Source organism: Apium graveolens, chromosome 10, assembly GCF_009905375.1.
Source record: "Apium graveolens cultivar Ventura chromosome 10, ASM990537v1, whole genome shotgun sequence".
NCBI lineage: Eukaryota > Viridiplantae > Streptophyta > Magnoliopsida > Apiales > Apiaceae > Apium > Apium graveolens.
The window spans coordinates 173,039,840-173,053,322 of NC_133656.1; the positions used below are offsets into that span (position 1 = coordinate 173,039,840).

Sequence of the window (13,483 nt, forward strand, 5' to 3'; positions counted from 1 at the left end):
TGATTGTAGAAATGGATGCATAGATGGTACACATGTATGCGAGACACCGAATGAAAAATATTGTATGAAGATCATATTGTCATGTGAAAATTTGCAAGATAAAATGTGCTCGTAGAGTGATAGTCAAGAATAATTATTTGCATCATCATTAGAAATATTCATGTCGTCATGTCAAGTTTATTAAGGGTCCTGGAGCCTGCCTTCATTATACATGGTTTAGTTTTTAAGTATAAAATTATTGTTTTCCTGATATTTATTATATCATCTGGATGCTCCGTGACATCTAGATAATCAGGACTCTTTTCGTATAATTGTTCTTGGATTGCATTGTTCTTCAATTTTTTGGACTCTAATATTTGGTATCAACTATCATACTCAATTTCAACCCGGATATAACAGTTCAGGCTGAAATTTAAGTTCCCGACTTTAACCTATCATGATTTTCAAATTCAATATTTGATCTGGAAAAAGTTTGACATGTTCAATTCAGTTCGAAAAATCAAATTAATTCTTCTAAACGGCCACAAAACCTTGAATGTGATATTTCTATTCGAGTTAGATTCGATTAAACTAGTTGGTCACTGAAGTCGGTTTTAATGTATCAAGTTGGTCACCGTAAACGATATCAAGATAATAACTGAAGTCAACAACATGTACATTCCGTTAATTTTTCTCAATGTTTAGCGATGGAAAATAGTGATGCGTTAAAATTTAAGGAGCATTTAGGTAGCGAGAAATTTAGAGATGTTAGTAGTTATGGATTTAGTTTTGAAAATGATGAACCAAAAATGATTGATTCTATTAAATATTAAGGACAATTAATGAAATGTATTCGTCGATGACTTCAGTGATTATTATAATACCGTTTTCAGTTCAGTGTCCGACTTAATATAATAAGCTGAATTGAGTGACCAACTAGATAATTAACACATTTAAATTATAAAACTAATATAAAGATCGCGAGCCCCTGAACAATTAATTTGGAACTAGAGTTTGGATGGTTACATATTGGAATAACTGGAGTTTAAGTATTACTCACTTATTTTCGAGTTAAATTTCAATATATTACGAGCTAAGCTTATTAATATAATTCTTAAATTCTCGAGCTACTTTTCTTTTCATTATCAACCGAATTTGAATTAATAAGGTAATTTATATTTCATTGTAGTAGAGAAGACGAATTTTGCTTACCATCAAGCTGTATAATTAAGCTTACAGTCGAATATAATAATCTGATTTTATCACGTTAGGATATTCAATACTATATTGAAAGATCGCAAAATACTTGAATAGAATATAATTCGACCGTTTGAGCCTTCCCGCCCCGCATCCCTAAAATCCTCTCGATCATTGATGCGATATTTTATGAGAGAGGGAGAGAGAGTTAAATTATTTTATTTCATTGCTAGAAAATTACTCTATGTTTACATTTCTGGGTGTCATGTGCATGTAACTATACTTTAAAATGTACATTATTCTTGATCTGATGATTCAAAACTAATTAAGTTTGATCATTTGGGAGACTTTAAAGACTCCACCTGAGATTTACCCTGGGGACCTCTAGTCCTTATGAAAAGTCTGTATTCGTCAAAACTCATGGCTGTGTACATTGCTGGTCTCTCCGGTGTCACCAGCTTCTTCACCGGCTCTATCGCCAAATCACTCTTCGGATTGTAGAAAAATGCCAGAGAGATTCTTTCGTTGTTTGAATTTACAATCACCCTGTGCTCTACACTCTTATAAATCGCGTTGCTTAGAACCTAATCATGATTACGTTAAGAGTTTTTTATTAGTTTCTATGCACATTCATAAAAGAGAGACAGGAAGAAGAAAAAAATTAGCAATGTATTGAAAGTATATAATATTTAGTTTTGACGATATTTGATAATTAGACTTATATATCTTATTGTCAAGTGTGAGATTGACAAAATGAAAAGTAGCATGGAGTATATATTCTATCAAATTTAATTAGACTTATATATTTAATTAACAAATATATGTTCTAACAAATTTCGTAATGAGATCAAAACCGGAAGCGGAACTCCGTGACCTTTTATACTTAATTTGCTATTGTTATTTTACCTAGGGTTTAGTATATTAAGCTCTTCGAGAAATGTATTAAAATAGAACCACATGTAATGCATGATCAACAATATTCTGGGCCACCAGTCAGCCCCTTACACTTAACTTTAAAAATGCAATACAATTAAACTATGTTCTGGGAGAAAGGCACATATGGTGGTTTTCATCTATAAGTTGCCTACCTGAAATTTGACTCGATGAAGTACTATCAAGATTCAAAAACGTAAAAAGGGGAAATGAACACGTGAACTATTTTACAAATAATATTCGAATACAATATAACTTAAGGTGACCCCTCCATGTGCCCTGTGCTTTACATTTCTTCTAACTCAAACCAAACCACTATCAATGAAGGAAAATTTAAGACAAAATTAAGCAAGTGAGATTAATTACCTGAATCTGATCACCGATATTGACAATGAAAGCATGAGGGCTTGGCTTGACTGTAATCCAGTTATTGTTTTTCCGGACTTGAAGTCCGGCAACATGCTGATCAGGAAGAAGAAATGTGACTCCTCCGGGATCCGAGTGAGACGAAAGCCCTAAGGTCAAATCAGGTTGCGGACATTTTGGATAAAAATTCACTCTTAAACAAGCTCCAACGTTCTCGCCTCCGAAAGCATTTTGAAGATGATCCTCACTTAAGCCTAGGTTTATTGATAAAGCCTTCATCAGTTCACCACCAAACTTCACTACTTGCCTCGAGTACTCAGCAATCACTTCCCTACAATAGTCACAACATCAATATATTTATTTCATTATTATTAACTTTCCAGTTATAAATTTGTTGTCTTGTACTATTATTCTTATCATTTCTCCGATCATCATCACTTAGTTGCGCCCACAGAGATTGTGAATTTATATAAGTGGGTGAGATAAGTATAATATTTTCACACTTAATAATCTAACACCGTATCGTTTCACAACTGACGTATCACAACTGACGTATCACAACTGACGTGGATAACCCAACACATGTACATTATACAATATAAAATTGCATAAATTTTTTAATCATGATCTTATCGCGTTTAACAATTGACGTGGGTAAACCAACATGTGTACATAATACAATATACAATTGCATAATTTTATTAACATAACACATTTGAATAGCAACTACAATCAGTTGGACAGGCGTTAGAAACATACATTTATTATTTGTACATGGCCGAACATGTAATAGTTTCTTTGGAGCCATGCCATGACGATAAACATGTTATAATCAATAATTTTGTGTATGCATGTGCGCAATCAAATAGGAAAAATTACCTGAGCGAAGAAGGAAGAGCAGGCCATTTGTTTTGATCCAACAAACAACAAGGAAGGTAGTGAAGATAATAGTAATCACTCCAATCAAGAATTGCACCTTTTTGAATACCTAATCGACTTCCATACCCTTCATAAGTCGTTGGCGAATTGGCATAAGTTTGTTTCACTTCCATAGGCTGATGAAAAAACTCTCTCCAAACTTGTTGCGCTTGGTCCATTAGTTGAGGGCTCACTCCATGATTCACCGCTTGAAAAAACCCCCACTCTCGACAAGCAACCGAGATTTGCCTCAAAGTCTCTTCTCGATCGTCTCCGTAAAGCCCCGAAAAATCTATAATAGGAATATTTACGTTAGCTAAAGAAGTCGAAGAATCGCAAGGCCTATCGGAAGGGGGCTTGACGTATCGATCAGGGATCAAGGTGGCTCCACCGTCCGATAAAGATTGGACACGAACAATTGGTTCAGGCCAACCTTTATCACAACTCATGATGTTCAAGCATATGTAAGCTTACTTAATTAGCTAGTATTGGATTGGGGTTAATAATATATAGAGAAATATGTGAGGATAATATAATTGAGGTTGCAATAATAAGGGCCGGGAAGGGCTTTCGAAGTGGTAGTTAAAAGAGATATAAAAGTAGCAAAGTGGCTTAGGCCTCTTTAGCTTTGGTGGTGTGTTTTGGATGTGAAATGGACATGAATATGTGAATGAGAGAACGTGTATAGTATGTGCTATTTTTTAACATGTTAGTTTGGAACCAATACAACAATTTGTCTATTGTTTCCCCTTTTTATATGTAAAATGTAAATGTATGCACATATAGTCGTATACAGACTGCTATACAATTGTTTGTCAGTTAATTTTATCGTCTTGTGTGGCATTGTCGTTTGTAGTTTTTTAAAGGAGGAGCTTGAAATGTAAAACAAAATTAAAAGGATACAGATATAGAAAGAGCAGTGACATAAATGGATAGAATTCCTATTTATAGTTGGTGCTTAATTGGCACCAGCGTATTCGGGGTTAGAATTAGGCACTGGCCTCTTCAATGCTCGATTGTAATATTTCGTTAGAGCGAAACGAAGTCGGAGTAGATGAAAATGTTTGCGGATATATATAAAGGATGGATGCAAATTTACGTTTCAACTAATATTTTAATTAAAAGGTAAATGAGAATTGATGTATTAATGATTAGTACCCATCTCTTTATTAAAAAAGTTGAGATATTTTAAATTTCCTCCCCAAAATATTACAATATGTCAATTGTATCATTTGGCGATCTTCGTTCGTGAATAATCGCTCCTGCCGGTTTATGTTCATCATGTACAAATTTTGGTACCCACCTTAGTTTGTTACTCATAACTTCCGTATTAATATGTATTATAAAAAAAAAAATATTATAAAACCGATATAGGAATGACACCTTTTATTATAAATATAGTTTGTTTAACCTTGATATTTGATCATCTTATATTCTGATGGGATATTTGTGTAGTTTGTTTTCGCACGATCTGTTGAATGCAATCTCATTAATTATTGTACTCATCCTTCAACAACGAAACAAAACAAAAAATCAAAGAAAATAAGTAAGGACTTACCTTAGTCAAATTTATCCAAGCAATTTAACTTTTTTATAATTAATTTCTTTTTCATACAGACCAGGTTGGTAACACTTTAAAGTAGAAGTTTGGAAACCCAACTCGTCCCCGTGCAGTCCTAAACGAACAAGAAGAATAAACAGTACCGTCCACGGATAAAAAAAATATCAGACAATAAAAAAACTCATGTTATGTTATAATTAATGACACACTTATCTGTATCATACCCTACATATTATTACGAGGTATATATATATATTATTATATATAGAGAATTTATCAAAAATACTATTTTTTTTAAAAAAAATTATCTTTTTACTATCTTCTGATTTTTTTTGCAAAAATACGGAATCAAACAAAATCAACCAGATATGCAACTAGTTGAATAAAGTTTTTTTGGTTGATTTGAGCCATGTAGTTGTAGAAATTCGTCAAAGGTTGAATGCAGTTGATTTCAGTTGCTAAAAAACCGTATTTTTGCAAATATTTTTGAAAAATAGTATTTTGGTAAATTAAAAAGTATTTTTGCAATTTTTTTTAAAAAATGACAGTATTTTTGTAAAAATATTTTTAAATTTGGGTATTTTTCAAAAAAGCCCTTATCTATATGTGATTCATTCGATTTTATAAGTAACAATTAGGTTGGGGTAATATAGTCGATTTTATAGTTCACGTTTGATTGGGATAAGATAGGAATATATGAAAAACTTATAATTGTTTATTGAAAAATAATATATATATATAGTAAAATTTTCATATATATATATATATAGTAAAAAAATAATTTTACTGAAAATAGCTAACCATTATACCTAGTACCACTGGAGTAAAACCTCTTACGGATTCAACAAATTTTTAGATAATGATCATTTAGCTAACCATTTTAGTTATTAGCTGCGCAAGTGTTGGGTCATGAATAAATCCCATGATATTGTTTTTTGTGTTAAAAAAACATACTTTGACCTAAACCTAGTACAACTTTAAAAATACGAAGTGGCTTCTAATGATTATGTCGTCACTAATATTCCTTTGGACACCATATGGTGATTGAAAAACAGCAATTTTTGGATGAAAGCTGGAGCATTATGTACCAATTTATTTGAGCATAATAACTGCCAGAGTTCATAGTTAAAACTCAGAGGATTAATAATCTTTTAACATACAATTGCAAAAAAAAATGGTCATTTCTGGATAAGACATCCTCGTCGGTCGTCAGCCCCGGGGCCCATTTAATTTCATTGCTAGGGCCAAACAAGTACCTAAGAATATATCAGTACATGAAATTACAAATCCACTAGTGTCAACAATTTGCCATATTGTGCAAGTGGTTGTCTTCACAAATTTAATTCAAATTTAGAGGACTCTGCAATGTATCATATTTGCTGGAACTGTGTCAGTATCTTCGTATATAGCTTTTCTATTAATTATTCATTAAATTTACCAAACGTGATTCAAAGAATCGGAAATGACAAGTTCAAGCTCGTATATAATGTACGAATTTAATTTATAGGACAAACGGAGTGCTTCTGTATACCGACACTGATCTTTGGGGCCAGTAACATCTAGATTAGCATCGAAGTTAGCATGCTAATCACTTCCTTTGTACTTATTTCGTTATTTATTTTGAAAATAGATTTGTACTATTTTAAATGTGCATCACTTTATTTAATACAAATGGATTATAATTTTTTCACTATGATTCATCTAAAATTTTAAGATGATAGAGAACTGTCCGAACATGATCTTATACTCTTTAACACTCATCCTCAATCGTACGATATTTTTGCTACAATTGAAAATGACAAATACAACCAATACTAATATCAACTAGCATGGATGCCCGCTTCGCCGGGCGTTTGGTTTTTAATACGTTAAGAGGAGAATCAATGAGTGAGTTACATAATGGCGACATAGACTAAATAAAAATGACGCCGGGTAACATATTTATCTGTCTTCGTTTCATTGTCTGATTACAGCTTCTTCTTTTTCGTTGTTGGTGGTGATTGGAAGTTAATTTATGAAATCATTTCCAGATGGTAACTTGAACTTGAAGCCTAATTTGATATTAAAAATATTTGTAATTAGTGACAGATTTAAACGTGTCATAATAGACTTGTAGTTTGAAATATGTGTAACGTTATGACAGATCTGATTTGTGTTTTCATGCATAGAGCCAATGTCAACATCTTTTGGTTCGTTTGGGTCTACGAAACTGCTGCAAATATTAGTTGCGAAGTATATAGTTGTGTTGTTTACTACGTTGACCTCTTTGATGATGAGTTTGATTGTGTATATTTTGTTTGCCAGGTTCTTCAACTTTGCAGGGAATTTTTTTGGTCCTTCCACCTATTGTTTAGAGAGAAGTTAAATGGGATGTAATCAGTTAACCAATAATTTATGTTAAAGGGATGTAATGACACCTCTTTCAATAGCCTTACAGCCCTTTTTCCCACGAGTGCTCGAACTTGCTGGTCATGTAGAATGATTTCTATTCCACCAGTCTCATCTGAAGCAATTGCAGTAATCTTGAATCTGAAGCCATTTCCATATAAAGCATTTCAGATTTACAGTTATATTACCAAGATGGATAAAGCTGGTTGCATCAAATACCTTTTATCTGGATAGGGTAGTAGTCGTTTACAATTTAAGCAGAACCACTTTCCATCATCAATTTCAATATCTTGTTCACAATCCGTACAGATGGTACTGTACCAATTTTCTATTTCTTCGATATACCTTATGCTTAAATGTGCACACACTTGTCTCTGCAATTACATGAAATATGAACGTAGAACTATATGGTGTTTGGGATAGTTAAGTAACCGATATTATCATAATATATTCTTTTCATAAGCTTCTAATTTGTGCGACATTTAATAATTGAACTTTGGCATGTTTGTCGAGGGCAAACAGTTGTTCCTGGGATGCTGGCTGGTTTAACCTACGACACATAGAAGTTGGGCGTAAGAAAAGAATTTGTGGATGTTTGTGTTTAAAAAAAGATATAGAGTACTTCTGTCTGAGTTCAAAAATGCTGTAGTGATTATAGTTTAGATAACATTGAGTGCCTCCGACAATTAAAAGATCGACCTCATCTACGAATAGAATGGTCATTAAAGGAATGAAAGCATTCAAATAAGAAGTTGAATTTTATGAAAGAAAGATTATACAATTCCACAGACCAACTCGGCTACTTACTATAATGAGTATGATTGGTTTTTCGTTTGTTTGTTTCATTTGTTCATCAAACATTTCCGAAAAAACGTCCCAAAAAATGACATTAACAGAAGACCTAGAGGAAGTTTGGCATGTTAATACTGAAAATATTGGTATAATGGTATAACTGAACACATTTAAAAGTATTATCTAACCTCCCATTCGTTATTAGTATTTTAACTTATTTCTGAGGATCACCAAGTCGGTTAACAATATTTGTGAGTGGCTGATAATGCTTTACAATGCCAATGACATCTGTAACAAACAAATTTTGTAGTCAGTGTTTGATTTAGTTCAAGATTACTTCTAAAGTATATACTTATTTGGACTGAAAGTTACCTGCCAAGTGAGTACTTTATTTTGTTAGTTGAATCAGTTCACCGTGGTCATAGAAATCGAAAGTGTTTGCTTGTATACCGCTTCCTTCTTCATCAATCTCTTTGATATGAGTCTCATTTGAAAAGACTAACTGCACATCGTTGCTGAGACATCTGAACTTTTCATCAACTTTATATTGTTGAACTTTAAACTTCCTGATGATATAGCACCTTTCTACAACCAATTTCTCTTTAAGCAAGTCATCAGAACTTCCAGGTACAAAGGCGTGCATCCGGTTGTTCTGTATTTTTTGCATTACTACAATTAATTTATAAGATGAAAGAAGGAATTTTTTCTTGGAAAAGGGTGTCATAGACAAAATTACCATATTATCTAGGAGGATGATGTTGAAGCTTTTGAAAACCTCCCCAGTTTTGGTTGTTCCTCTCCAAAATCTAACTACCCTGACTTTGATCTTCCACTCAAATTTCCCCACCTTCAGATTGCATAGCTCATCAAATTTTGTTCTTGACATTTTTCTGTATACAGTTTATTAGGAGATGGTTTTTACTTAGTTTATGTCTTCTTAGATGTAGCAGAAGTAATATAAACTCTGGATAATTTATTGTTCATATAATGTTAGGTATGAATACAACACAGAGGGGGGGTGAATGTGTTTTGGCTTAAATGTTTACTTTTTGATCGACTTTGGCTTTAACAGTTGGTTGTTATCAATGATTTAGTAGAATAGATGTTAAACATAAATAACAATGCAAATATGTAAAACAAAGATCTTCAAAACTCACTTAATTTTATATTAAAAATCAAGCAGTGTTTTGCTACGAAATCTCTAAGTTCTTGTTTTAGAACTTAGCTTCTTTCGTGAGAGAGAATACAAGATTTTCTATCTAGATTGTTACTTCTAACTTGAGGACCAGTGTTAACTTTATAACTCAGTTAACTCCTGGTTTACACAGAGGATAATAAACATGCTATTAGCTTTTATAAACTGTCACTTGTCATTTCTATTTATAGAATAGGCAAATCTTCCATTTCTGGCTTAGCATATCTTTAGGATCCCGTGTATACTTTAATCTTCCTCTGTTAGTTAATCTTTGCCATTGATCTTGCACATATCTCAAGCTGCTTTTTGTAGACTTGTCAATTCAACTGTGTGAATTGTTTGTTGATTTGCAACCTTGGATATTAAACTGTTCTGCAATTCTATACTTAGAAAAATTTCTTCACTTCAAGATCTCCAATTAAGCTATAGAGAACTCGACATCTCGATAGGCATGTTGGCTTGTTGATATCTATGAAACTTCATTGTTGACTTGACTTATCGACAACTCTGAGTTCTCTAGTGAATTTTGGTTTATCGATAACTCAGAGTTCTCTAATGGCCTTTGGCTTATCAATAACTCAGAGTTCTCTAATTAATGTATACTTGTCGATATCTCTGAGTTCTCGAATGGGTATCTGACTTATCGATATCTCCAATAGCATTTCCTGAGTTCTCGATAGACAATTCCTGAGTTCTCGATAGGCAATTCCTGAGTTCTCGATAGGTCTTTCTGAGTTCTCAAATGACTTCTTTATAACACTAATTATGTGACTTGTAGAGATCTTGACTTAGAATGTTTTTCACCAAACAGAATTATTCAACTCCAAGCTTCTTATAATTCTTCTGAGGCATGACCTTCTTGATCTTCTTCCAGATAGAATTCTTAGGCTTGACACTGTTTAGGGAAAAATGCTCCAGTCTGCCTTATTTACATTTTACAGAAATTAAGTGTTACAAGTATAGATTACAGATTAAGGTTACAATATAACTTACTTAGGGTTGGCCCCAAGCTTAACTGATTGCTAATGACATTGTCAGCATCAGTAATCTTTGACATCATCTATTATATAACTGATTGCTAATGACATTGTCAGCATCAGTAATCTTTAATATCATCATGTTAATGACATTTATAGCTCCAGTAAGCTTTGACATCATCTATTATATATTACAATCTCCCCAACTTGTTCATTATGAAATTATGCACAAGTTCTGATTGATGATGTCAAAACTTTAACTAAATGCAGAAACCAAAACCAATCTTCCCATCAGGTCTTCTTTTGTTGAGTTGCATTTAGATTTATTCAACATCCATTAGCTTTTTTGGCATTTAGATATATATTCTCCCCCTTTTTGACATTATCTCCAGGAAGAAAGATCCAGCTAAATGCACATTGTTCAAGTTGTTGTCATTGTCCATTTGGAACACTGTCTGCAGCTTCAAGCTTCATTGAGATTCATGGTGATGAGTTTATCAAAAAGAATAGAAGTTTCACTTAGATCTGCAGAAAAAGTCTGTCAGTGATAAAAGTCCTAAGCTCTCTGTTCTTTTGAATAAGTAGTCTCACCAATTCTCACTGCACTAGTCTCATGACTTTTAAGAGTCAGAGTTCCCTCACAAAGATTACTAAATCCATACACTCCATCTACCTCTCCTTTTGCCAGGAAGGATCATGCCTCTCTTATTCTTTGTTTTTTGCTCAATCTTTTTTCTTATCCTCACATGAAATGCTCAAATGTTATTTGACCTACAGAAATAAGAGGTGGCTGAGAAGAGTTAATCTGTGATCATATGATTAGAGGAAGACCATATAGGGCTAATCATACTCATTTAACCAGAAAAATGAGTGCATAAGTATCTATGAATGGGGTCACAGTTTGACTCACAGATTGCTCTGTGGTTGTGACAGTGTGTTGTCATCCACTTGTAGTGGGAACCTCCAATTGAATTGGAGGAGATTTGACTGGGTTACTGCCATGGGCACCAGCCTCAAACCCTTGTATGTCTTGCAACACACTGGCACTTGAATGTGCTAAGATTAACCTTCTTATGACATTGTCATAGGTAATTGTTCTTCTAGCTTTGACTGGTAAGATAGCTTCTGCTAGAGTTATGAGGGGAGTTGTTCCTTCTTGAGGAACCTCCAATTGAATTGGAGAGGATTTAGATAGCCCCCCCTCAAGAGTAATATCCTCAAACCTTTCAGTCTGTGAAGACTGTTTTGCACATGAAGGTGCATAAGGAATACTCATGAAATATTCAGTAAACTGATAGATTTTCATGTTTGGTGGATTCTTTTCTCAAACAACAGAACAATCTGAAGAACATCATGAAATTGCTGTCCTTTTGTAAAACAGGTGGCTTTTGAGAGTCACCTGAGTGGGATTGTGTTTGAGTTTGTGTTTATGTTACTGTGCCTGGGTAAAGCGCAATTTGGTTTTGAAATGATTTAGCTGCAGTTTTAGCATTAATACCTGTGAATTGATTATTTGAATTCTCTGTTGATGTCTTGTATTAAACCTGTAATGTATTGAACAAATGTATCTTTTTGGAGTTTCATTAGACAAATACATTGTAAGATATTTTAGTTGCAAGCATTATTGCAGAGAAGACAAAATTTAATATAAATATAAGCACATAGTAATTATTACACAAACAAGAGATTGCCAGAAAAGAATCAGAACTTTTATTAAAAATGGAAACATAGTACATTAAGACATAGATTTAACAAGTAAATTTTAATCCTAACTACTCTAATTCAGACTCCTTCTTCTCGGCCTCCAACCTCCTTGCCCTGCGCTGGTAAGCTCTGGACATGGAGTATGGAAGAGAGATGATCCTCTCCTGCAACTCCAAAGCAGCAAGGCGTTGCTGCTCAGCCACCCTTGCACGTCTCTCCATCTCCAGAGAGACCTCCTTTTCAAAGAAAAGAATGTTGAGTTGATCATTCCACTAGAGTTCGTAAAAGACCTCAAGTGGAATATCAAAAGGGCTGTAAACAACCCCCTTGAGACGGACTCGAAGTCCGATATGATCAAAATAAACTAGGTCATCATCAAATGATGGACCGGTTGGTAAACTCCATGAATAAGTCTGTAAAAGACTGGAGCATCCATTTGAGTGAGAGAGAGAGAGAGATGAACAGGAGGTGAGTTTGAAAGTGGATGTTTGTTGAGAATAAGAGTAGTGATAAATGATAAAGAGTGAAGCGTTTTAATTTATAGAGGGAGTAAAGATGGAAACCAAGAGACTCTTGAGATGCCCGGATAATAAGAGTAATAATCACATATGTTAGGTCTCAATATGTTTGTAGAAGGGGGTTGAATACAAACAATACCGTTTAATCGAATAAAATGCGGAATAAAAATGTGAAACAAAATTCAAGTTAAATAAAATTATTATTAAACTTGAAAGGTGTTACAACAACGGTATCGTTTACAAGGGATTAATCTCAAATCAATTATTACAAATCTAGAATAAATTCGACATGAACTTTTTCTATTTTTGCAATGAAAAGATCAAATGCTAAAAGCGATTTGAGATTAAGTTCTAGGGATTTTGATCCGCTAGATTGTTACACAAGAACAAGATAAAGATTTCTAGTTGATTGGATTTAACTTTACAATCTAGAAATTTAATTTTGAAGTATGCAGATGAAAAGATGAAATATTGCTGCTTATTTTTCTTTTCTCCTTGTTCTTTACTTCTGTGTTCTGTATGATGATTAAAATGAATGTTTAGCTTCTGCTTCTTTTATCAACCAACCGAATGAAAATGAACTGGCATGACAATCTCTTTGGCTCAGCAAGACTTTCGGTAGGACTATCTTTTAGAACTAGCAAGACAATCAGAATGAACTAGCAAGACTTTCGGTAGGACAATCAGATTGTTTTTGCTGAAAATAAATAGATTTAAATCCTATAATAATTCTGGTAAGACAATCCTTTTGAATTAGCATGACTTTCGGTATGACTATTGATTGTCATAGTTATACCGATTGTCATACTAATACAATTAGTTGTCTTTTTGAATTAAAACAGATTTTTAAACCAATTTAAATTCTGAAAATTCTTAATATTAATTCAGAATTAATTAATCAATTAATTCAATTAATCAAATAAATTAATCTTTGCAAATATAATTTATTTTCTTA

General features: G+C 33.2%; 1 protein-coding gene across 1 annotated transcript; it reads right to left on the minus strand.

Moving 5' to 3' along the window:
- Window positions 1-1,366: 1,366 nt before the first annotated feature.
- Window positions 1,367-4,113, minus strand: LOC141689272 (jasmonate-induced oxygenase 2-like). Its single transcript, XM_074493521.1, has 3 exons — window positions 3,355-4,113; window positions 2,476-2,806; window positions 1,367-1,760 (listed from the first exon to the last, which is right to left on the minus strand). Exons 1-3 carry the CDS (start codon window positions 3,840-3,842, stop codon window positions 1,512-1,514), a joined length of 1,068 nt encoding a protein of 355 aa, XP_074349622.1. The 5' UTR covers window positions 3,843-4,113; the 3' UTR covers window positions 1,367-1,511.
- Between the last annotated feature and the right edge of the window lie 9,370 nt (window positions 4,114-13,483).

Excerpts from the sequence above, each read along its gene's own strand:
- LOC141689272 (XM_074493521.1), bottom strand. The coding sequence starts at position 3,842 with ATGAGTTGTGATAAAGGTTGGCCTGAACCAATTGTTCGTGTCCAATCT. Across the intron at positions 2,807-3,354 it reads GCTCTTCCTTCTTCGCTCAG|GGAAGTGATTGCTGAGTACT; the intron begins GTAATTTTTCCT and ends TGACTATTGTAG. Across the intron at positions 1,761-2,475 it reads ATATCGGTGATCAGATTCAG|GTTCTAAGCAACGCGATTTA; the intron begins GTAATTAATCTC and ends AATCATGATTAG.